This window comes from Arachis duranensis, chromosome 4, assembly GCF_000817695.3.
Source record: "Arachis duranensis cultivar V14167 chromosome 4, aradu.V14167.gnm2.J7QH, whole genome shotgun sequence".
NCBI classification, from domain to species: domain Eukaryota; kingdom Viridiplantae; phylum Streptophyta; class Magnoliopsida; order Fabales; family Fabaceae; genus Arachis; species Arachis duranensis.
The window spans coordinates 110,643,956-110,670,936 of NC_029775.3; the positions used below are offsets into that span (position 1 = coordinate 110,643,956).

General features: G+C 34.4%; 1 protein-coding gene, 1 long non-coding RNA gene and 1 pseudogene across 7 annotated transcripts; 1 reads left to right on the forward strand and 2 right to left on the reverse strand.

Annotated features, from left to right (window-relative positions):
* The first annotated feature begins 2,945 nt into the window (after positions 1 to 2,945).
* On the forward strand, positions 2,946 to 15,578 carry LOC107485881 (disease resistance protein RUN1). Of its 6 annotated transcripts, none has more exons than XM_052259903.1 (7): positions 2,946 to 3,657; positions 11,239 to 12,331; positions 12,509 to 12,787; positions 12,872 to 14,729; positions 14,806 to 15,020; positions 15,122 to 15,261; positions 15,350 to 15,578. In XM_052259903.1, exons 1-4 carry the CDS (start codon positions 3,164 to 3,166, stop codon positions 14,609 to 14,611), a joined length of 3,606 nt encoding a protein of 1,201 aa, XP_052115863.1. In that variant the 5' UTR covers positions 2,946 to 3,163; the 3' UTR covers positions 14,612 to 14,729; positions 14,806 to 15,020; positions 15,122 to 15,261; positions 15,350 to 15,578. The 6 variants fall into 6 exon arrangements, with proteins under 6 accessions (XP_052115863.1, XP_052115862.1, XP_052115864.1 ...); XM_052259902.1 differs by having other exon boundaries at positions 14,806 to 14,950; positions 15,048 to 15,261; XM_052259904.1 differs by having other exon boundaries at positions 14,860 to 14,950; positions 15,048 to 15,261.
* LOC110280257 (uncharacterized) lies at positions 5,882 to 9,400 on the reverse strand. The gene is made up of 4 exons (XR_008008137.1): positions 9,162 to 9,400; positions 8,987 to 9,089; positions 8,761 to 8,906; positions 5,882 to 6,334 (listed from the first exon to the last, which is right to left on the reverse strand). It is a non-coding gene; the product is annotated as an uncharacterized LOC110280257 (long non-coding RNA).
* A 133-nt stretch (positions 15,579 to 15,711) lies between the features above and the next one.
* On the reverse strand, positions 15,712 to 21,801 carry LOC107485874 (ferric reduction oxidase 2-like; annotated as a pseudogene).
* Between the last annotated feature and the right edge of the window lie 5,180 nt (positions 21,802 to 26,981).

Below are 26,981 nucleotides of genomic sequence, written 5' to 3' on the forward strand. Positions count from 1 at the left end.
CGACGGCTGCCCTTTCCGACCTTCTTCCTCCATTTTTGGATGTGTTTCCATCGTTGGCGTTAATAGTGATCAGTGCCGCCCGTGCTTTCGTCAACGAGCAACCACTGATCTTTGAAAGTGTATCTGAGTGCCGTCATTTCTTTACAAGACACCTCCTGTACAAGACAAATGCATAAGAAGACACCTCGTGTACAAGACATATTCGCAATAAAAGACACTTCTGTTTAAAAGACACATCCACAAAAGACACTTTTTAAAGACACATGCATAAAAAGACACCTCTATTAGAAAAACAGTCATAACCCACATCAATAGATGATTTATTTGTTCCTTCTTCTCCAAATATACGTTCTATCGACGAAGCTGTTGGAGGATGCGGGATTTTTGTGCGTGGCTTTGGGACGACGCTGAGGGATACGCGTTCGATGGCAATCGGGTGATGGAACACGCACGAGTTTTTGCGATAACAAGTTTCACCTTCCGGCTGGAACGGCAACGCACCGCAATGGCGGTGAATCGGCACCTGGCGAAAAAGATGACCGCAACCCGCATGATAAAAGCTTCTGCTAGAGCAAAATGGTCACACACCAAAGAGCCGGTGACATGGTGGTTGTGTAGCTGTGACGGGAGCACACTACAGCGGCAGCGAAGTGACACTGTTGGTGAGAAAGAAGATGCCGTAATGATAGGAGGAAGACGGACGCTGATCACAGTGACCTTGTGGGTGGTTACTCAACACAATCTTTATTATTCAAATTTTTTATTAATATAATTTTTTGAAATTTAAATTTATTAAAATAATTTAAAATTATTAACGGTTTTGCTAGGTAGACAATGACTTTTGTGAATAATGTGAACAATGAGTTTTAGAATTGACATAATAAAATAAAAAAATACTCCACTCCAAATTACCTCCTAAACCCCTAATATTAAAAAATTATCCGCATATTTAATGAATTGAACATCCAGCCATTATTAACTGTGCATGAATAAACTGAATTATAAAAAATAACCATCTAATTAAAAATCAATATAATTATTTGCATATCTTTTAAATTGAAGATCTAATATATTTATTGTTCATATTATTTAGTATTCTTATTATCTTTCTATATTTTTTATTATTAATTATTAATTGAATTGTCAAAAGTTAGCAGATTAACTCTTGATGTCCAATATTTTCTTTTAACCTTTTTAGACATATAGTCTTCATTTATTAATTTTTACGCACTTTATTTGCAATGATAAAGAAATGAGTATATATAGTTTTTACTTTTTAGTCTCCTGTGGAACCTACAGTAGTAGTAGTAATTATTATTATTATTATTTTACTCGAAATAAATAAATAAATAGATGAAATTTATTGAAAAAAGTTTGATAACCAAATTTTTCAGCTATAATTAGCTAAAATTTTTTATAGTTTATTTCATTTATATCACTTAATAACAGTTTTATTTTTTACTCCACTTTCTTGTCATTTTACTTATCACCATTCTTATCAAATCTACTTATTAATGATATTAATTATAAAATCATATCCTTTTTATTAGGCACTATTGTAATCAATACTTAATATTCCTTTTTATAATTTAATTTTTATATATAAAAATATAATAAAAATTAATAAAAGATAATTATAATATTAATTATATTAAATAATTGCAATTGACTTTAATTTTTATTTCCTTTAATTTATTTATTACCATTTCAGGAATTAGAAAACATGAAAGCCTTGTTTAATACCTTTATCATTGTTACAAGAATCATGAATTGTAGGTCGTATAGGTTAGAAATTAACAAACACAATTCTAGTTCAATTACAAGCATAATTGGGATAGGCCAAGGAAATTTACAAAAAATCGCTTTTATCGTTGTAAATAGTATGACATTTGAAATCGACATTAACATGGTACTTATGCCAGAAGGAACTGAAGAATAATTTGAACAACAGACGGACTCATTCAATGAAATTGTTGTTAGTCAACCAATTTTCGAAAATATAACCACATTAGCTTTGATGAGGTATGGTAATAAACTGATATAATTTTTTGTGTTTTTATGTGCATTTATAATTATACTGTACTAACTAAGTTCATATACATAACATTTATAAGTTCATATACATAACATCTATAATTACATACAACTAACATCTAAAAATTAAATTCATGTTTATTAGACATTACATCCATACACGTATCATTTTTTAGTTATTGCATAAGTAACTATCAAGTTACTACAAATGTTTAAATTTTATCATAATTGAATTTAAAAAATGTCAAATTCTTAAATTAATTTATTTAATTGATAAATTTACTCATAACATCCATAAATTTATACACATAACATCCATAATTTCATATTAATAACATCCATAATTTTGTGCACATAATATTCATAATTTCATACTTATGATGTCTATAATTAATAAATTTTTATAATTAATATTACCAAATTTTAAACTATGCGTCTTATTGTATTCTTCAAATTATCTCATGTGCACTAATATGTCATAATTTTAATTATTAATATTTTTTATTTAATATTCATATGTATGCTTATTTATTGATTTTAATATAACAAGTTAATAATTATTTCTAAAAATTTATTTTTTAATTTTTGTTTATATTTTATTTTTTATTTTTTATTTTCTAATAGTCTATATGTAAAATATGAGTTGTATAGTAAAAGTTGTTAAAATTTTTTAATTTAACCTCTATAATTTTTGCAGAGAAATTGTATTTTAATGAGTAATAATGTGATTGAGGGATGTTCGGGATTTGATTTGAGAAAAACTGAAACTAATTTTAGAAAGAACATTAATGACTCTAACCACGCAGAATAAATGCGAATGATAAGGAGAGTGGGTGATAAGGAGGTGTATATCACTTGTTTATCAAGAGAATGGAAATTTTTTCGTAATATTTCTATACTGTAATCACTCTTTGTCTACCTAGCACTACCCAAATTAATTTACATATATGGGTGTCACGGATAAAGGGGTCTTCATTATTGATTACCCTCTGAACTTTGTGTCTCCTTGATCACTACCCAGCATCTTCCGCTTACTTTCCTTTCTCTCTTCACAAAGAGTTTCTTAATTGATGTTATTAACCACAACTCTTGTGCAGCACATACATACACTTCTTCAAACTTCAAACATATGGCATCCGCCTCTTCTTCCACTTCAATCCCACTACCATCACGACGATCATGTACCTATGACGTGTTCTTGAGTTTTAGAGGAGAAGATACTCGCACAGGCTTCACTGGCCATCTCTATGCGGCCCTCAACAGGAAGGGAATCACAACCTACAAAGATGACAAAAACCTTCGCAAAGGCCATGTTATTTCAAAAGAACTCCTCAAAGCAATTGAAGAGTCCATGTTTGCAGTCATTGTTTTCTCACCGGACTACGCTTCCTCCAGTTGGTGCTTGGACGAGCTCCAAAAGATCATTGAGTGTAAGAACCAGCTGGGGCTACAGATCGAGGCAGTGTTTTACGGTGTGGAGCCTTGTGATGTGAGGCACCAAAGAGGAACCTTTGAGGAAGCTTTCAACAAACACGAACAGCGACATGACCGTGAGAAAGTCAAGAGATGGAAAGATGCGCTAACAGAAGTTGCTGCTCATTCTGGTTGGACCTCCAAAAATCAGTAAGTTAAGATATCATTAACTTATTACTCTTGTTATTACTACAATTTATCTGCTAATACATGTTCAAACTTTTAGATCTATATCCCTGTAAACAAAACTGCAATCATTATAGGTACCATTTTTAACAAATAACATAGATCTGCTTGTTAAAATTGCTCCAGTAAATGGCATAATTAAATGTTTCACTAAAAAAATTTTAAGATCGATAAGAGATATTACTCTTAATATTATATAATATTATTATTTTATAATACTACATTTTAAATATTTTTCTAAACCATTATGATAAACCAAACTCCTAAAGGAAAATCACATACCTAGCTAATTTCCTATGTTACAAGCCATGCAAAACATTGAAAATAATCTGTCACTATTGAGTTTGGGAAAGTCTTGTGGTTTTCGTTTCTGTAATGCAAGAATATAATAATGGAAAAAACGTATATATAATGCCAACACATATAATTGTCGCTAAATACAAATGTGATAGATATTACAGCAGTGATATTACCGTCACAATTTATTTTTTATTTCTCACAATATTTTCAATTCGATAAATAAAAAATTAATATATTACGAATCTAAATTTAATTAAGGATCCCGCTAGGGAGACAATGGACTATTTGTACAATGTGTACAATGGCTATTGAGTTATGAAATGAACATCCCCTATACTATTTAGAATAACCATCCGAGTACAAGGGATAATAAACATCTTCTCGAAAAATTAATTTAATTTTTGGGTTCATCAAGGATCAAACTCTTGACCTTTCGAATCTAGCGCTTTAATACCATGTCATGATACCACTCATCCCAAAAGCTTTAGCTGATGGGAAAATGTAACACTAATGATTATATCTCTAATACTCTATAAACCTCCATTGTACACATTGTATAAATATTTCATTGGCTCCTCATACTTTCCCTTTAATTTAAGAGTATGTCATTTACTAATATGTTATTGTATACACAGTAAAATTTAAAGTATCAATATTTGTTTAAGTCAACAAATAAATGACCAACCCAAATTTATTTAAATTCTACCATTTAAAACCCTGAGAAGAAACTGTGATAATTTAAATTATTCAAATACTGGAAAACAAAATAATTGAAATTATTAGGTGCAGCTAATACATATATTGGCTCGATTATGATAATTAATATAAGTTGGCCAAATTGAAAAACGAGTCATGAGTGACCTAATCACGTGGTACAATTTTCTTGTTTAAAGTAAGGAAAAATATGAGGAGTCAATGAAATATTTATACAATGTGTACAATAGAGATTTATGAAGTATTAGAAATATAATCATTAGTGTTACATTTTTCTATCATCTGAAGTTTTTGAAATGAGTGGTATTATGAGATGATATTAGAGCGCTAGATTCGAAAGATCAAGAATTTGATCCTTGGTGAACCCCAAAATCAGTTTAATTTTTCGAGAAGATGTTTATTATCCCTAGTACTCGAATGATTATTCTAGATAGTATGAGAAATGTTCATTTTGTAACTCAATATCCCATTGTATACATTGTACAAATAGTTTATTGTCTCCCTAGCGGAATCCGGTAAAGAAAAGTATTGCCTTGTTCTCTTTGTGTTTCTCTACATTCTAGGCTTCCGACGCTCAACTACTTGATGAATGATGATAGTTATATTTAACAAATAAACTTGAATTAATTAGACCTACCTGATTAAATGATGTAATGTTTCCTCACCTTAAGGAGAGCATCTCGGTCACCCTAAAATTATTATTATTTTAGATTCCCGAAACATTTATATCTAAAAATAAAATATTAAAATGCTCCTTACTAATAAGCTGTTGCATGGTCTTACATTAATTCTCTTCCATTCTTTTACCTGATTGCAAGTGCGACTAGCTAGCAACTCCATACCACTAAGGGAATTAATTAATCAACTTTCATTTTGTTGTTCGCATATTTCTATTAGACATATAACTATTTATGTTATCTTTTTTTTATTATCTTTTTTTATTAGCTTAAATCTTTTTAAAAAAAATTATGATATGATATTAGAATTTTATATTCAAAAGATTTAAAATTCTATCATTGGTAAACAAAAAAAAAGCACAAAACAAATAAAAAAAAAAGACCTATAAAAAAAATCAAATAAAACTCAAAAGAGACGTTTTCTTAAAAAAATGTGTTAAAAATATAATTAGAAAAATTCTTACAGATCATCAATTTTTAGTATTTTTAACCATGATTAGATCAGTATAAACACTAAATTATTTTTTTTAAATTTATATATGTAAATTCTAAAAAATATAGGTGTAAATTGCATTGATTTATGTAACACCCTAACTATCAAAATGTCACGCTTCCGACTGCGCCACTCTGATAGCTCGGGTATTACGACGACTCTTGTAATATTTAATACTAAAATATGAGCCTGTTTAAAACTTTAACCGAATCTTTCAAAAGCATACATTCATACGCACAATATAAATTACCATACTCACAGAAATTTTATATATATTTACATATACATACATATTAATTTACAAGCATCTCATATCAACACCCTATCCCTCTTACAAAACTTGCAAAGCTAAAGGCGAGGAAAACATAAATACTAAAATAATACAGAAATATCGTTTAACAGAAAAGAATTAAGCTCTTTTGAACTTCGTCGTCCGTAACCTGAAAAGAGAAAAGACCTATAGGGGAGTGAGAACATCATCCTCGAAAGGGTTCTCACTATAGGATTATAGAATTACTATAATAGGATATGCGAGATAAAATCGTTACAGTGATTAATAACCGCCTTATGCGTCTTTTCAAAGCAAAGGTTTACTATAAAAGAAATATCTGAAATCTTTTCTGAAGAGGAAATTGTTCATTTCTTAAAAATTCAAAAGCCTTTCAAAAGGTTTACCTATGCTGAACCAGATTAGTTTTTCATACTTTTCTAAACCAGAAACATCAACTAAACATGGCCTTCGGCCCACCTCATGATCAACCACAGCCCTAGGCCCAAACAATCCAAACAACAACCAGTCACCAAAGTCCAACAGAATCCCAGTCGTAAGAACAAGTAGGAAAGTTCAAGCACAAGCAAACAATTACTTCAAGTAAAACAAATATCAGTTAAACACAATTAATCACAAAGGCAAACTAAGTACAATATGTACACCCAAACAATGTCACATAGATGCATATGATGAATGCCTGTCCTAGTGGCTGATAATATCATCTGTCGGTTATAAAGCCAACTCGACAAATCCTGATAGCTAACTATTAGACTGTCCCTCTGTCGTGCATCCCCAACATGAGTTATTCACAATCATAATCATAATTCACATCCAACACCCTCACTGGTGTATATTAATGGGGGCGAGCTCATTCGGAACTTTCACAATGTCCGGCCACACTTACGACATAGGGTCAGCAGAGTATCGAGTCTCTACCTGGAGCACATGGTCTAGCAACTGCCTTCACCCAAGGAACTCGTATCTCAGATAGGTGGAGTGCAACAATCGCAATATCAATAACTCAACATATATGCATTTATTCTCAGCCATAAATCAACATTCATCTCAGCCATTCGGCTTAAATTCATGATTCATAGTCAGCCATGATTCATTATAATATACAGCCATTCTGGCTCATAACATATTCCACAATCAGCCATAATTCATTAACATATACAGCCATTCTGACTCATAACATAATAGCACTTCTACCGTCCAACATCATCAAACTCATAAAATCATCATTCAAACCATAAATCACTTTTCTCAATTCACTTTACTTTGAAATAAAAAATTAATTCTTTCCAGCCTTGACTTTAAAATTCCCATTCCTCAAATCATTTCAGACTCATAAGCCACTTTTCCTTAAATGTAAATTCCTCTTTTTAAAACATGGTTACTGAGCATGTGGTGGCTAACCACTTCTCCTCAAACATAAATTTCTCCTTTTAAAATAAGGCCACTCTCCACAACATCTTTCCAAATATTTCAGAAACGAGATTCAAAATCATTCATTCTAAAACAAGATTTGGTAACAAAAGATCCTCAGTAGAGTCTCAAGACTTTAAGGGAGAATAACACAACTCACTTCCTCAAATTCGTTTGAAGTCTTTAAAACCTTAGCTTCTCGATTTGAGTAATAAAAATAGAGTCTAAACTAAGCCGAGTCGTGTAATCACTTACTCCAACCATATTTTCAAAACCATTTCGTTCCCTTGAACCAAAACCAATTCAACCCCTTGATAAAAATCTGAAGTATTTCCAACGGCTCGAAAAATCATTTTTGTTTTGCTAAACCAAAATTCAAAGGATACTTTAAAGCTTATCTAAAACGTCAAAAAAATGAGATTTGTCAATCGAAACCCAAATTCTTTTAAAGTCACGAAAACTCCTCCAAGTGACAATCTTTAAGTTAAATAAAGAAAAACATAAACCCTTTTCACCTTTAAAACAGCCTTAAAGCATAATTTCTTTTGAATGACTTGCACCCAAAGACATATTATTTTTCTTAGGAAATAAGGAGAAATTATAATTCCCTTTTCAATAATTCTTTTCAAAGCATAGCTTCATTGCTTTCATAATTGATCCAAGTAAAGATAATAAAAAGTTTTAAATTCACAATCCTACAAGTAAAATAGTAAAGGCATTAAACTCATAATTTTTCAAACAACATTTCAAATAAAGACTCGAATTTTATAGGAATTTCGGCAGCATTTCCCCTAAAACTTGGACTTTGCCACCCTTTCCGAATCCCAACTAAATCATTCCGCAACCCTCTTCAAGGGGCTCAAAACCAAATCAATTCAAAATCAAGTTGTTTCCAAAGATGCATCGTGTTCAGATTCAAAGAACACCAAATCAAATTCAAATCAATTCTTAACAGGATAAACTCGATTTCAAGCTTTCACAAATTAACTTTAAAGAAGCATTTCAAGATCTGTCCGTTTCACAAAATCGAACAACAACCCAGCCAATAAAGCATTCATATTCATCCAAGACAACCAACAATTACATAAGACTTATACAGTCACTCAAAGATACATTTTCTCATGTCAATATCCATATATAATAATTCTAATTCATAAAATGTGGTTTTATGAAAAGGCCCTAACCTCAATACGCAAAACCACAGCCCAAAGGCCTCACAGAGTTCTTTTTGCCTCAACCCGAATTGACGAAAACCAAAACCTCGGCTCTACTTGCTCTCTCAAAAGCAGAAACAGCTTCAAACACCACAAGTAAACTCGGATTCTAACTCCTAGAACCATTAACATCGCAAATACTTTATTACACGGAATAGAACACTAATGCAGAGCTTTCGAAACAGAAATTACTTACTGAAATAACAAAGCAAAGCAGCCGCAACTCCAAATCGACCGGGCAGCAGCTTCATCAATAATTTTTGAGTGATGGTGGCGGCCCGAATCTTTGATAATAGCAGCTGTACAACCACGTAGTGTCAATAATCTTCCCGGAATTTCAAAAAAACAGAAACTAGACTTAAAACCCTTACCGTCAGAGTTTCCCGGCGACGGCAACGAGGTTTCGGACGGCAGTGGCAACGTGAAGCACTGGGGGTTCAGCAACCGCGGCGATGGCTCTCCGTCTCCTCTTCTGTTCGCGTTCTCTCCCCCTCATGCCAGATCGGCGGCTGACCACCATCAATAGCAATGCAGATGTGATGGCGGCGGCTGGGCTCGTCAACGACGGCGGCGACAAAGGGGATCGGCGACGACGAAGACGGCACAGACAGCTGCATTCTCAGAGAACTGTGTGTGTGTGTATTTAGGATAGGGGCTGCGCAGCTTGAAGGGAAGATGGAAGGGAATGGGTTTAGCAAAAATTAAGGTTAGGGGTATTTTAGTAATTTTAAATAAAAATAGGAATAATATAGTAATTAAAAGTAAATTTTAATCCAACAATAATAGTGTTAAAAAATACTATTTGTTCACCAATTTTACAAATTATTTTTAATAAAATGTTCAAATCCAATAATTAAAGATAATATAATTAATTTCTTTATTTTCCAAACAGCAGTATTAATATTCTAAAATATTAATTATTTAGTTCAAATCATATAAAATTCTTATTATTTTATAACTACTAACGTTATAATTTAAATATAGAAAATAACTCGATAATTATGAAATTAAGTGAAATCTTCATTTTAATTATCAAAACTTGATTTAATTATTCTTTATGAAATAATTTCTAAAAGTAAAATCTCTAATAATAAATAAATTTAAAATCAGCTCATAATAAGACTCTTCAAAAGTTATGGGTCTTACAATTTATGGTTGCAAATTGTATTGATTCATGTTTGCAAAACTCTTGTCGTTGCGTCTCCTTCCGCCATATCTTGCAGCATGCTTGTGTTCGCCGCTTCTTCTTCTTCAATACGCTTTGGCACACAAGACCTCACGGTCTTGTCTTTGACGATAGGGATGCTAGCCGAAATCCCCACATTCACTCGTCAAAACGCGTCATGTTAGGGAGAGGTATCCACACCCTTATAAGGCATGCTTCGTTCCCCTCCCCAACCGATGTGGGCCTTACACTATGGTAAAGAAGAAGAAGACGAAGAAGCGTCTCTTCTGCCATGACAACACCTCACCGCTGCGCCCCCTTCTACCATGGCAAAGAAGAAGAAGAGCCATGGCATCACCTCGCCGTTGCGTCTCCTTCCGCCAATTACATCAACGTTTTTCGTTTACTGTGACGTCTTCCATTCACGGTTGGGTATTTTGTCAAATTTTAAAATCATTCAGGAACTATTTTGTCAATAACAAAAGTCAGGTACCATTTTGCCAGCAACAGAATCTTTCAAATACCAATTTGGTATTCACCTCTTTAATAATAGACATAATGATCTATAAAATTTTTTAAAATTCTAAGATGAGTTCTTCCATACAAACAACTAATCTGATGTGATGTGAAAATTGATTTGTCTATCGGAATAAAAATTTAGAGACTAATTTAATAATTAAAATTTGTTAAAAACTAAAATGTTAGACTAAAAATTTTTAAAAACTAATTTGGAATATTTCTCAAAAGAGTAATGCTACACATTTAAGTTTTTTTATGAACCAAGTCCAATCAAATTAAACAATAAAATTTAAAATAATACTAATTATAATTAATTTTGTTATGTTAGATCAACTTGGTTAAACTTGGTTAACAAAAAAAATTTGAATGTATAATATTATTCTTTTCAAAAATATATATTGCATTATCCTTTTTTGTTTCTTAATAGGCATAAATAGATATCAAGAGTTATTAATTTTTTATGATGATTTATATAACCAAAAATACTTTCGTATAGTACGGTTTAATAATAATTCAATGAATCAGGTATCAAATTAAAATAAATTTATAAAAAAATATATCAAATGAATGAATTACCTGGAAAATATATATAACTTATTGCAAATAAATTTTGTAAAAGAAATTGTTTTTGTAAACTTCAGTTGTTTTGTTTTGTAATGTCTTCTTTTATCTTATTACAAAATTTCTTTTTTATTATAAAACTTGTTGCTTTATTTTTCTTATGTATTGCTAGACTTACAAAGAAATTCTCTTTTCCTAAACAGGGACGAAGCAGTACTTGTGGAAAATATTACTCAACATATATTTGAAATATTGATTCCTAAGTTGCCATCTTCAATGAAGAATCTTGTGGGGATTAATTCAAGAGTGGAACAAGTGATTACTCTCATAGGCCTTGGATTGAATGATGTTCGCTTTATAGCCATATGGGGAATGGGCGGTATGGGCAAGACCACTATTGCTAGAGCAGTTTTTGATATCATTCAAAGTAGATTTGAAGTTACGTGCTTTCTTTACGATGTAAGGGATAGATGCGAGAAAAAAGATATTACTCACATACAAAAGCAACTTCTTAAACAAATGAATATAAGTTCAAATGTTGTTCATGATAAGGAAGAGTGGAGGAGAATGATTAAAAACTCTCTACATCTCAAAAAGGTACTTCTTGTTCTTGATGATGTAAATCATGAAAAACAATTAGAAAATTTGGCTGGGGAAAAAGATTGGTTTGGTCCTGGAAGCAGAATAATAATGACAACTAGAGATTTCCATATGCTAAGGAAAAATAAGTTGCATGAAACTTATAACGTTGAAGGGTTAGTGGAAAGGGAAGCCCTTAACCTCTTTTCTTTAGAAGCTTTTAACCTGCCAAAACCTTCAGAAGAGTTTTTGGATTTGTCCAAAGAAGTGGTCAAATACAGCGGTGGTCTCCCATTGGCACTTAAAGTATTGGGTTCCTATCTTAATGGTAGACCTATTGCGGTTTGGCATAGTGCTATTAAAAGAATAAAGAAGTCTTCACATTCTGAAATTATTGATGTATTGAAAATAAGTTATATGGGTTTAGAAGATACAGAAAAGAATATTTTTTTAGATATTGCTTGTTTCTTTAAAGGGTGGCCGAAAGATTATGCAACAGAGATATTAGAAAGATGTGGTCATGATGCTGAAATCGGTATTGATATTTTGATTAATAGATCATTGGTCACTATACACCAAAATAATACGTTGGGGATGCATGATCTGCTTGAAGAAATGGGCAAACAAATTGTAATTCAAAAATCTCCGAATGATACTTGTAAGCATAGCAGATTGTGGTGTTTGGAGGATGTTGAATTTGTACTTACTCAAAAGAAGGTAAGTGTCGTTTTTTTGTCAACTATAGGATGCATAGAATTAAAATAAGAATTTGACAATGTCTTTAATATTATATCTAGGTAACTAAAAACTATTTTCTGTTCTTATGGTTATATCAGTATAGTTTTTTCATTGGTTTTTTTAATTGTTTATTTATTTATTTATGTGTATGTGTAGGAAACTGAAGCAATTCATAGCATCGTTCTACATAAGGTGTATAGGAAAACTGAAGTGAATCAGAGAGATTTATCTTTCTCAAAAATGTGCCAGTTAAAGCTTCTCGTTTTAGATTTTGTGGAAGTTCCCATTCTCTGCGATATTCCTTGTACATTAAAGGTATTTCACTGGATTAGTTGTCCACTGAAAACTCTGCCCCTTAAAGATCATCAACACTATGAACTCGTTGAAATTGTTCTATCTTGTAGCGAAATTGTACAGTTATGGGATGGAGAGAAGGTAGACCTTTTCATCAACAGTTCTATTATTACATAAACATTTCCAGCAAAAATATTAATCATGGGATTTTTATGTTTTTTTCAGGTTCTAGAAAAGTTAGAGTACTTGGATCTGTCAGGGTGCAGGCAGCTGAAGCAAACGCCAGATCTTTCTAGGGCTCCCAATCTTAAAAAACTTGATCTATGGGGATGCAAGGAGCTGGATTATATTCACCGGTCTCTTGCACACCACAAAAGGCTTGTTGAATTGAAGTTAAGTGAATGTAGGAGTCTTAAAACACTTGGAGAAAAATTGGAGATGAGTTCACTCGAGATACTAGATCTATCTGATTGCAGTAGATTGAGAAGACTGCCAGATCTTTCTGGGGCTCCCAATCTTAAAACGCTTGATCTTGATGGATGTGAGGAGCTAAATTATTTTCACCCATCTCTCGCACACCACAAGAGGCTTGTTGATTTGAATTTAAGGGGATGTGGGAGACTTGAAACACTTGGAGATAAATTGGAGATGAGTTCACTCGAGAGACTAGATCTAGAATCTTGCAGTAGTTTGAGAAGACTGCCAGAATTTGGGGACTGCATGAAACAGTTATCGATTCCTGAGCTGAGATATACAGGTATAGAAGGGGTACCCACGTCGCTTGGAAGTTTGGCTGGCATGTCTGAGTTGGACTTAAGTGGATGCGACAATATTACTGGTCTTCCCTTATCACTTGGATGTTTTGTTGGCCTAAAAAAGTTGGTGTTAAGTAGATTCGTGGAGCTTAGTTGTCTTCCACACAAAACTCACGGGTTAGAGTCCCTCAAAGTTGAGGATTTTTCTGACAGCACAAATATTGTTGGATTTTTGCGTTCTCTCCCTTGCCTGACATCTTTGAGTAGCCTGACCCTTTCCTACGATATCGGGTCATCAAGAGAAGAGTCGACCCTTTCCTATGATATTGCCCACTTAGCGTCGTTGACGCATTTGGATTTATCTCACAGCAGTTTTTTAAGAGTTCCAATAAGTATCCATCAACTTCCCAGACTTACATGTCTAAAGCTATCTTTTTGCGATGAATTGGAGGTTTTACCAGAGCTTCCATCAAGTCTACGAGAATTAAACGCAGAGTGTTGTTATTCACTAGATGCATCAAATGTTGATGATGTTATATCAAAGGCGTGTTGTGGCTTTGCAGAATCAGCTAGCCAAGATCGTGAAGACATCTTGCAAATGTTGATCCCTGGGAAGGAAATTCCAGCATGGTTTGAGCATCAGGAACAAGATGAGGGAGTATCACTCTCATTCCCACTTAATTGCCCTTCAACTGAAATGGTCGCACTTGCTCTCTGTTTCCTATTTGACAGTATCCAAGATCTCCATAGATTTTGGCCTAAGGTGATCTGCAACGGGAAAGAATTCATCAACGCGACTTTATACGTGACGACTGGTTCAGATAATTTGTTCATTGTGTGCGTGAACGGTTACTATTTTAGTAAGCTGTTATGCCAACACAATCGCTTCCAAATGTTATTTCCAGTTGATATCCGAGTAAAGAGATGTGGAGCACGTTGGGTGTGCAAGCAAGACATTCAAGAATTCAAGAAAAGAAGATCCCAAACAGGGAAAAGAAAAGCAACTCTTGAACTGAACATGGACATGATCCCACATTCTTCAACTTCTAGGAATAAGATGCTTGTGGTTGCCCCTCAACTAAATGAACAAGAGGAAGAGCGAGCCGTCACAGCGGAGGGCCCTATCCGCCATTTGGCATCTCGCAAAAGCTCTGACCCACCTGAACTCTTACCTCTCTTTCCTTTGCATCCCAGTTCTCATAGCTCATGACACACCTTTCTCAATATATTACATGTATCATTATTGCCAAGCTTAGATATCCTCAGCTAAATGGTTCCCCAGATCTGAAGCTTTTGACACAGCTCATTGCATCCATCCACAAAGAAATGTAAATCTTTTTTATATCAATATTGCTATTTGAACTTTGCATTTTAGTTTCTAATTCTTTTTCTTTCAATTTTTAGGAAAAATAATATGTTGGTTTCTGATAGAGGAGAGTTTGTTATTTGACAACCCAGATTGAGATTCATTAGAGGGAAAGGTTAAATTTATCAGTTAGACATGATAATCAATGCATCATCCCTTGGAGAACGTATAGAATGTGCAAAGGTTATCACCATTACATTCTGTGCTTGACCAATGATTACTTCAATGACAACAAATGTCGCCGAGATCTCAGGTTTTAAACTCTAAACTTTTGATTCAGCCCCAGGAACAGGACAGCCAAGGTGAACCTGAAGATTTTTCTGATTATCCTTTTTTTCATGCCAAAATATTAAGCACTGGCTGGGTGCCTATTGAGGATATCGTAGATTTGAGCAAAAGTGAGACTGAAAGGCAAAGGCGTGAAGGGGAAAGTGTTTGACAAATATATTTGCAGATGATGTGATTGAAGTGAACAACTTTGATAGAGAAGAAAGGTATGTCCATTTGCCAGGAGCTCAATTTAATTTTGTTAGAAGAATGTATCTTGAGAGCTAATAACATTTTCACATTTTTTTTAATTAGTTTTTGAAGGAGCTGGAGTACATCACTATTAGTTTCCCCTGGAACTAAAGTGATCTCAATTTTCGGGTCTGGAAACTTGAAACATCAATTTTTAAAGGTTATGGAAACCTTAGCAAGGCAAAAATTCAGTCCATCTCAATATCCATCTGGTGTTGTGTAAATTTGAGTTTGATGTAACCATGTATGGGACTATTTGGATTCATAAATAGTGAAATTGTTTGTATGCTAATATTCTAGAAAAATGATATGGAACTAAAACCCTTCTACCTTTTTTGTTATGCTCCTTATGACAGATTTTATTTTCTAAAAAGCAGAAGAGACTATTAGAATTTACTCAATTTAGAAGTATTGTCATTGGTGGTAGCTAGGAACTAGGATCTAACATTTGTTACATAACCAATTTACACTATCAAAAAATAACAGAAATTCTAACTCAAAATAAGCTAGCTAAGATCAATTCTCGCTAATAGCTAAATGTTTTATATCTTCTAACAGTTCAAGTAAAATCACCAATTAAAGCTAAAGGACTCAAAGTGCAGATTTTCAGCCAACTTAGATGAGCAAACAGCTGCTACCTCCTGCCTCATTTCCTTGGGTCCAGAAACAAGAACCCCCGCATTTGACCCTTTCAGTTCCAACAGTAATCCTTCAAAAAAGAAAAAATAAAAGCAAATAAAAGACAGAGAAAAAAAGAAAAGAAAAAAGAAAAGAGAGCAATTTCATACCCTTGATATGTCTCTAGGCTATAGTTTAAAATAAAGATTCCCTTCACTTGAGGTTAGTGTTATATTTATAAAGGTAATTAGTGTTACAATTTACAAACTACATAGTAATTTGCCCAAAAAAAAAAGTGAAGTGACTTACTTCTTAGGTCAGGTCTTCCACCATAATGCACATTTGTAGCATTGGCAAGGATTTGGTTTGGTAGGCTTTCCAATTCCCTTTCTACGTCACAAACCTTGAAATTTGTTGATCCTACTGATGGAGATGACCCCTCCATATTCTGTACCTTCTTTGCTTCTTTGGCATTTTGTTTCTTGTTCCAAAGAACAGCTACACTTGCACCCATTGCTATTGACACACATATCACTAACATGTTGATAGAAGACTTCATAGGGTATGAAAATATTTTATTGGTGTTATGATCAACAGGAAAAATGTAGTAATGGTTAATCATCCCAATTAGGATAATAAAGATTATGAAAGAAGATGATATTATAGCACCAACCCAAACCCAACTATTTGGACCTAAAATAGTAGAAACAGGCGAGTCTTTTTGGTTAGGCTTGAACCATATGGATTGAAGGGGAATTGGATTATTATTCTGTTTAAGGTCTTCCTCTCTTGTGATGTAAGCCTCAATTTGTAGTTGCAAACTAGAAATGTCACCGTTGATTCCATAACTTGGGAGGATCATATCTAACATTGAGAGACAAGAGGTCTTCTTAAATGCACAAATTAAGGTAAGTTTTGGAGTTCTATATCTCAATGTTATGTTTAGATATATTAGCTCTCTGATGATAGACACAAAAGGGGTGATGCCACTGCCTCCACTAATCATCACAAGAGTTTCGTGCCTAAACATGGACATTGAGATGATCAATTGAAGATGGTACTGAAAGCATCTGATAGAGTTTCTGGGACCAAGCTCCCTCACTCTTAATGACAACACTTAGAATTTCAGGCTCCAAGTTACTATTAGAAGTAACTGTAAATGGATGCCACTGCAACTTTGATATGCTTGGTATGTTTATGAACACAATACTTGTGGGATTATATGTCAACCCTGCCAAAAATATATATATAGCCACATCAGCACTAAAAACAATATATAAAAATTCTTATCATTGAAATTTGAGCATTTTTTTTTTCAAGAAGCAGGTCATAAACCAAATTATCTACTTGATCCCTCAAAAATATTTGACATTGTTTTGGTTCCTTACAAATTTATAATATATCAACTTGGTCCCCTGAAAATTATACATCACATTAGTCAAATTCCTGAAAGATTTTTTATTAGTCTAGTCCTTAGAAAATATATGTGATAATACTCTGGTCCTTAAAAAAGCATGCAACCTCAACTTGATCTTTTATTTTATATAAATTTGTTTGCAGAAAGTGATAATGTCTTTGCCCACACTGTTTTTTAAACCTACCCGAGTCCCAAGAATAGGAAAAACTGATTTTTTTTTTCCCAATCTCTCACACACCCTCTATGATTTTGGTGTCTGTAATTAGTGTTTTGTATCTTTAAACAATTAAGAGACAAGATCTAAGGGACTAAACATCTAGTTTATTTTATCTTACCATGGGTCTTAGAGAAGTTAAGTTCTACCGCTTCACATGGCAAAACACGAGCAGAAACCAACCGAGCTCGCTGTCTTGATTGCAAGAACCTTAGATAACGATCAACCAAGAAGAGGTAGAAACCAGGGAGCATAATACAAGTATAGGAGATTCCAACATGAAAGATGAACAACACAATGAAGAGGATGTAGAGGTGGTGTGTGTAAAAGAAAAGCTCAAAGGCTTTTCTCCTAATGCGAGGGAATGTTGTAAGCCACATTAAAAGACCAATTAGCAAAGTTAACTCTCCTGCTACATTTGATATCCCTGTTTTTTTCCATTCTAGCATCTGCATTGAGAATCATAGTAATAGTATCATGAATCTATAGTTCTATGTTATAGTAGATAACAAAATGATAAAAAAATATCCAAGTGACTAGCATAGAGCACAATAGTAGTAAATTAACTTGTTTGTGCTAGAAATAGTTAGTTAGTTAGTTAGTATAGTTTCTTTTATTTAACATTTTTAATTAATTTTATTTCACAAGATCCTAAAATCCAATAATACTTTCTTCTTTTCTTTTGAATCCAAGCTTTGAAATTTTCATGTATACAGTGTGATTCAAGTTTTAGACCACATATCATTCGCAAACTTGATTTATTTTTCACATTTATCAGTCAACAACCCTATATTTTATCAGTCAACGAACCTTTGAAAGTTGATTAGTCACTGCCCAATAAATGATGTAGCAAAGGCCATGAGCAGTGAAGATTGTCATGAGCATATTTCCAAGCCAAATATGGTACTTTATGCAACTCTCTGATTTTAGACCAACCAGTGGCAACAATGAGGAACCACGTGTCACTGGGAAAAACAACATTGCCAAGCATATGTTCCCAACTTTCCCCAAGATTAGTGCTGATTTATCTAGTTTCTTCTGCCATCTGCGAAAACACAAAAATCACTCCTTCACCACCAATCCTAGTTATTAAAACAGAAATAATAACTGGAAAAAATTTCGAAATTGCGATTGAGATCACATAAAAGTTATATTATTATTACCTTAATTGCACACTAATGAACAAAATTCATGATTGAGACCATAATCAAAACTATAATCCTTAAATAACTTTTGAATATATATCCATATCATAGAGCAAATATGTGTAAAACTCAAGTCATTGTGTATGTAATTGTATTATGATTTTAATTTAATTGCAAAATATTCAACAAATATTCAATTGATGCAACTGCAATTACAATACATTAAAGGCTTAGTACATACATATTACATATAGCAATTTAGAATGTTTATTTGTATGTAGCGTTGCACTTAAATTCCATGTGTTCGCCATCATTCTCCTATATGAATAGACACACTTAAGTGACTGTATACTCTTATGAAAATTAATTCACATACAAAATTTCTGAGTTTGATAGGAATATATATATATAAATATATATTCTTACACTTTTTCTCCATCTTCTGCTGCTGATTTCTGAGAAATTTTGGCAAAGCTGTTGTTTAGATAACTTGAAAAGGACCAAACTAGTAGCACAATGAACATAAACAACAAGGCAAGTTCTGTGCCAGAAACAATGCCAAGAGGGCCTCTCACAAGCATTGGACGCTTCCCTATGAATACTCCCTCACATTTCTTCCCATTCTTGCTCCTGGAGTGGTGCAAAGAATCCAAGGAATTTAAAGCCAATCATCAGAACTGGGAATACTCTAATTATGTTATAAGAATACTACATCCATTGATAAGACGTTTTTATTTTTCTGATACATTCATCAATTGTTTTATCCAGAAACAAATTGCATCCAAATATATCAATTTATGAATGTACTACAAAAAAGAAAAAAAAATGAATGGACACAGTACCTTAAAATACTTATTACTTAGAAAAGTAGATATGGCTAGAAGAATAAGAAAAAAATCAAATGGGATTCAAGAATAAGAAAAAAGATAGCACCTTTCCATTTTGAAATAATTGTATTTCTTTGCTATATGGAGGTAGATACTTCCCAAAACAGCTATGAACAATATTGGAACAGTGAACAGGAGAAGTGTTGCACCTGCAAGAAGATCATAGAATATATCAGCATAAAACAAAGAATGTAGATATGTGAATTTTGCAAATACATATGTAGCTGAATCGGAAAATGAGACCTTGTTTTCCAAAATATGAAGAATTGATCTTTGCTTTTAGTTGCGGTAACCATATCTGTTTATAAGTGTCTGTTGGAGCCACTACCCAAACAAAAACCCAAGCCAAAAACAAAACCAGCACCATTAACCTTATTGCAAATTGAGCCCTGCCATATTTTTCTTGAGAAGGTGGTGACTTCAACACTTCCTCATCCATCTCTTGGTTTGTCACTTGTTCACTCCTTCTTCTTCCTTTAATAGTCCAGAAAAGACAGCAGAGTATTCAGTTTAGAGAAAGTGACTACTATATATAGTCATGAATTAAAAACGACAATAAATGGAACTCTTGTATATACAAGGAGAAATCAAATTTGTGATCCCATTGGAGGTGGGAATGGACTGATTCTTGGGCGAACCTTACCAGTTACTCCTGGAACCTTTCTTAGGGAGGTCGTACTGTTTATCACTTTAGATTTCGGAACTCACCAAGAAAAAGAAATCAAAATTGTGACACTGACTAAGAATGAAAAACCAAATTGCATGAACCTAGCTATAGTATTTATGACATTAAGAGTACAATGCCAAAATCATGTTGGGCATTATTAAGAATTGAATGTGTTTAAGGTCAAGCAATTCAGTGTGATGTTTTGTGTGCAAAATTAAATGAAAGATACAGGTGCACAGAATCAAAGGACATGAACATGGTCCTTTATGTGAAGCAGATAGAGATAGTAGTTGGACTCCTGAAAGTTGAAACTGGAGTACTGAACTGAATTTAAATCCCATATTGGTTTTATAGAGAATTTACTTTGTGGTTCATTTTTTATTGCCTTCAAACTAGGAAGGAGGTGAAGATTTTGTTAAATTTGGCGAATTTGGGGAAATTTGAGTGCTATGTTGTGGGGTTACACTTGGTAGCATGAAGGCTTGTGCCTTTTAGAAGCTTAGTGGGGTGTGCGTGTGTTGGGGCGTGTGTCAATTTTACATGGCGTGTGGTTAACTTTGGTACGTGGAGAATTTCACATACACATTGGAAAATAACATAATATATGGTTAAATATTTTTTGAACCTTTTTATTCTTACATTGATAGTAAATATAAGCAAAATTTGAATAGAATATAAAGCATTCATAGTCATTTTTTAGATGTCTATGAAAATATACAACAAAAGAATATACTCCTTTTGTTTTAAAATAAGTTTTTTTATTTTTTTAGATTAGTTTTTCAATAAATTATTAAAAGTAAAAAATATTTATTTAAAATGAAAAGAATAAAAAAAAGAAAATACAATGACGAAAATAATATATATAAATTGACAAATTATTTTGTAGGAAAAAGATAAAATTTAATTAATATTATACTTATTTTTTTTTAATGGTGTATTATTATTAAGGACCCAAATATAAAAAGTTATTTTAATACTATGAATAAAAATATTATTTTAAAATTTTTAAAAGTACAAATAAAACAATTAATGTAGAACAAAAAGCAAATTTTCATTATTTGACGACACTGGCTACTGGCTAGTACTAGTCTAGTACAGTCAGCAGCAGGTAATCTAACATAAAAGAAATGAGAGACCATGCATGTTCCCAATCATTAGGATGCATTCTAATAAGTCCACCAAATACCTCATCAGATTTTCTGTCGTAAATTCGAACTAATTTCAAAACTAAACAACTTGTTTTGAGATCAGGAGGAATCACTTACTGTTCGTATTCATCTTTATTGATTCAATTCTCCAGCTTCAGCTTGTTCTAGGGTTATCCGCAATCGCCAATCTTGAATCCTGCTTGGTATGGTGTATTAGAAGAAGGTTGTGAGACCAACAGAAATGGAGGGTTTCGATCTGATTTTCTCTAGATTGAAGAAAAATAGAGATGGATCTGACTACGAATTTGAATGTGGAAGGGGCGTGTGTTGTTCAAGTTGCAGGGACAGAAAATGTGATGAATTGAAAGTCCGGAACCATGGGAGAAAAGGAGGAGAAAGGGAAGTGGGTCAGAGCGAAGGTGCATTATTAGAGTGCACTCAAATTGTGGGGGTGCATTAATATTCTATTCTATTCACTCTGGTTTGCAAGATTGACTTTTTGTGATAAACTTCCTACTAGAAGTTGCTATTTCATGATTTTGTTTAAGCATTAAAAAGTAAAATTTCTTCTTATGGGTAATGGTTAATTATCATATATCTTGATTAAAAAATAATTTAAATACAAAATTAATTAATAATAATTGTATTTTTATTTATCATAAATCATTCGTATATAATAATTTTTTTTATTAATTATTGAATTGTATATTGATATTTTTAAAATATAAAAAATATCAAATAATTGATGTTTAAGCTTTTTTCTCTTTATCTTTTTTTTTTTTTGAATGAAAGAAGATTCTTTTATTATTATATCGATTTTTTTACATGGATAAATCAATATCAATAAAACAACTATATAAAAAAACTTTTCACTATAAACGTCGATTTTTTTTTGGGTGTTCTAATGTTTGAACATTAATTATGCATACGCCATTAAATTATATGTAAATATTATGGTAGATTTCTTTAACAAAAATGTCATTTTTATACTAAAATTAGTTATTAAAAGCAATAATCAATATATTTATGTATAAATATATGTGTGATTTAATTTATTTTTAATGTGTATTTATATTTCACTATGTATTTTATATTGGTGGTTGGCTGATTTTAATATACAAATAATATATAATTGTTATCTAAAAAATAAAATATATTACCTCAAACTAGGATAAATGCGGATTTGGTCGGATATACCCAAAATCTCGATTTAATCCACACTAAAATCATCGAATCGGATCGAATTTAATATCCGCGATTTTTAAACTTAGATTCGATCCACACATTTGCGAATTGGATAGACTCTCAACATATATCCACAAAATATAAAAATATTTTAAAAATTTTATTTTTATTAAAAAAATATCAATAAAATTCTATTTTCTATTATTTTAAATATGTTTACTCTTAACATATTATTAAATATAGTTTTTTTAAGGTTTAATTACTCTATTGGTTTCTATAGTTTCGCAAAATTTTCAATTAGGTTCTTATACTTTTTTCTTTTTAATTGGGTCCCTGCATCATTTTTTTTCAATTAAATCCCTCTTGACAGTAATTGATTTAATTGTACAAGAACCCAAATAAAAAAAAATTGGTGCAAGGATTCAAATAAAAAAAAAGTGTCTGACTCAATTAAAAAAATAAATTAGTGCAAGAACTCAATTAAAAAAAAGTATAAAAACCTAATTAAAAATTTTGTAAAATTATAAAAGCTAACAAAATAATTAATTTTTTTTTAAATAATAAATAAAATAATATAACATGTATAATAATTATTAATTGAAATAAAAAAATATTTATTTATTTATTTTTGCAAATCTACATATATCTACATAAAATTCGTAATTTAATTTTATTAGTGTCCAGATCGTATTGAATCCGATCCATGATCACGCTAGACCCTACCTCAATCAAAACCTCAATCAGACCCTACCTCAATCAGAATCATCTATGGAGATGTCTCAAAAGCTAAAATAAAATTAGAAAGAGGCTCTTACAAACGCTAAAATAAAAATAGAAAGAGGTCTTAAAAATACGACGAATTCACACCTCAATGTTTCGTATATAATGAAAAATTGATGATAGCATTCATAGCAAATTTAAAGAGAATAATACTACACATTTAAATATTTTTATTAATCAAGTCCAATCAAATTAGTTTAACATTAACAAAAATCAATTATAGATAGCATTATTCTAAAACTCATTATTTAATTTAATAAAAAGACTTAAATAACATTACTCATTTAAAAATATGATAATGACAGTCATTTTTATTTTTTAAGGGGGAAATAAAAGGAATATAAAACTCAGCCATACATCGTTTCAATGCTTCATAAGGTGGTCTCTGTCAATTTTTCTATTGGTTTGAGGGGCTAAGTTACCCGATGATGTTTTAAAAGTTATGATGTAAACAAGTAAAGTGATTTTGATACAAGAATACAATACAGAACAAAATTAATAATGATATTAAATAGTCGTAAGGTATGGTGATATAAACAAGTAGAGACTTTGATACAACAAAACAAACACTCCTTAATACGATTCTCTTCCACATAATTATTCATCCGCAAGTTTATGTTGGTCACTTTCAAACTCTAAAATTCAATGTTTCTTCTCCTATGTATCCACATAAATTTACACACAACTTATTTACTTGATATCTAAATAAATATCAAAAACTTTTCTTTAAATATTGCCAACCTTGACATGATCATCACCATCTGAAGAATTCACAGGCAACCTTGACCATGATAAAGATTCCCTTGACTCAATCATCTTCCTTCTTATCACTATTGATAGGCTCAAAACAATGCACACAGCAGCTGCCAAAGTAAGCAACAAACCTGAATAATTTCCCTTTGACCAGCTTTTCAGAACAATAGTAGCACAATCCTCTCCACCAAAACTACCATGAGAGTTGTTACGGCCCGGCCCAAAGACCCGACGGATCGACCCTGGCCCGAGCTCCACCCGACCCAGTAAGTCGCCCTTCAAACGACCCGGACACGTGCCTTGTACGACCCGCACGCGGCTGCAGGACAATGTCCTTGGGAATATGGGCCTGTCCTCACAAAGGGGCCCACCACTGACATGTATATAAGGGGAAGATTGGCTCTTCCCCCGAGGTACGCCACCTTTACACATCACCTTTCCCGCCTGCACACCATCTGACTTGAGCGTCGGAGTGTCTTTGCAGGTGGCACCCCCCCCTCATCTTCTCACCAGGACAAGTGCTCGACTGCTCGGGAAGCCAGCAACCAGCGCGATCAAGGTCAGGGCCTTCTCACTCCTTCACTCGTGAATCCTACCTGTCCGGAACCCGACAACCGAACATTGGCGCCGTCTGTGGGGAGTCCCTGCCTAAATGGAAGCCGTGCTGGGCCCCGGGGACCAAGCTCGAGCAATTGGAGCGGAGGGGGCAGCCTCCGTTGCCTCACTAAGGGGGCGGCGGAGGTCCCCCCAACAACACGCGAGAACACGACCCTTCGGAGGAACGGGTGGCGACAGCGCCATAATAATGCAGGAGCTACGCCACAGAGTCCAAAACCTAGAACGACAGCTGGCTGACCGGGAGCGGGATGGACAGTTTACCGACCCAAGCTATACCCTGTCTCCCGGGAGCGAGGAGGAGGACTCTCACAGAAGCCGCCCGCGGCGTACATCCGCATCCCGGACGGAAGCGGAGAGCACGCGGGAGGAATCACCCATAAGAAGAAGACGAAATGACACGATCATCTACTCCCGCGGCAGAACAACCCGCCGAGCGGCAAGAGGTCGCGAAGACGGGGAAGGAAGATCTAACAGAACAAGACAACCTGTGATAATGGGCGTCACCCCGTTCCACCGATCTATCCTCGAGGTCCGGTTGCCGAAACACTTCAACAAACCAACGGACATGAGGTATGACGGAACTCAAGACCCTCTGGAACACCTCACGGCCTTTGAGGCCAGGATGAACCTAGAGGGAGTAGGAGACGAAGTAAGATGCCGCGCCTTCCCGGTAACCCTAGCAGGGCCAGCGATCAGATGGTTTAACGGCCTCCCTCAAAGTTCCATCTACAATTTCTCAGACATCAGCCGTGCGTTCCTTGCCCAATTTACAACGCGGATAGCAAAGGCCAAGCACCCCATCAACCTTCTAGGGGTAACCCAGAGACAAGGAGAGCCGACCAGGAAGTACTTAGATCGGTTCAACGATGAATGCTTGGAAATCGACGGCTTAACCGACTCGGTGGCCAGTCTCTGCCTGACAAACGGCCTCCTCAACGAGAACTTCCGAAAACACCTTACCACGAAACCGGTTTGGACAATGCATGAAATCCAGACGGTGGCCAAGGAGTACATAAACGACGAGGAAGTCAGCCGAGTCGTGGCTGCCAATAAGCGGCAGTCCGGTTACAGCCAAGCTCGACAGTCCGGAGGGGACGGTGAAAGAGCAAAAGAAAAGGCCAAGGAGGAGGCATCAAACAAAGCACCTAGGCCGTTCCCTCGAGTCGGAAAATTCACTAACTACACTCCACTCACTCTCCCCATCGTGGAAGTTTATCAGCAAATAGCTGAGAAGGGAATTCTTCCGAAGCCTCGACCACTTAAGGACCGTACGGGAGGAAACAAGAACCTTTATTGTGATTACCACAAGGGTTATGGCCATCAAACACAGGACTGTTTTGACCTGAAGGATGCACTGGAACAAGCGATAAGGGAAGGAAAGCTAGCAGCGTTCTCCCATCTCATCAGGGAGCCGAGAAGACGTTATCGCGACCAAGACGAGGAAGGCAAGACCCGTTCGGCCAAGCGGCGACAGGAACCCGAGGACAGAGACCACGGCCTCACTGTAATAAACGTGGTAACGGCAAAAAACGCTGCACCAAAATCCCGGTCGGCACACAAGAAAGACGCTAAGGTTCTGGCGATCTCATCCCCGCCGGTGCAAAGCTCTAAAAAACCACCATCCATTTCTTTCGGCCTGGAAGACCAGTGGTTCAGCGACGCCCCGGAAAATCCCCCCATGGTCATAACGGGCAGAGTGGGAACCGGCCTCGTCAAACGGATCCTTGTCGACACAGGAGCTGATTCAAATATCATGTTCCGCAACGTGTTCGACGCACTAGGGCTAAAGGATGCCGACCTGACGACTCACCAGCACGGGGTTATCGGGTTAGGCGACCACTTCATCAAACCAGACGGAGTCATATCCCTACCAATCTCGGTGGGGCAAATCCAAGGCCGAAGATTGGCGATGGCCGAGTTCGTAATCCTCCGAGATTCCACAGCCTACAACATCATCTTGGGAAGAAAAACAATCAATGATTTTGAAGCCATAATCAACACCAAGCTGCTAGTTATGAAGTTCGTTACCGATGACGGATCCATAGGGACGATAAGGGGAGACCTCGAGACGGCGGTCGCTTGTGACAACGCCAGCCTTTCCCTTAGAAAGAAGTCCAAGGAAGCATCCGGCGTGTTCCTAGCCGACCTTGATGCCAGAGTAGAGGACAAGCCGAGGCCAGAACCAGAAGGGGACCTGGAGAAGTTTAGAATCGGTGACGAAGAGGAAAAGTTCACATTCGTTAACAAGAACCTCCCACATGAG

Coding starts and splice junctions, on each gene's coding strand:
- LOC107485881 (XM_052259900.1), top strand. CDS start 3,164: ATGGCATCCGCCTCTTCTTCCACTTCAATCCCACTACCATCACGACGA. Junction 3,658..11,238: donor GGTTGGACCTCCAAAAATCA/GTAAGTTAAGAT, acceptor TTTCCTAAACAG/GGACGAAGCAGTACTTGTGG. Junction 12,788..12,871: donor AGTTATGGGATGGAGAGAAG/GTAGACCTTTTC, acceptor TGTTTTTTTCAG/GTTCTAGAAAAGTTAGAGTA.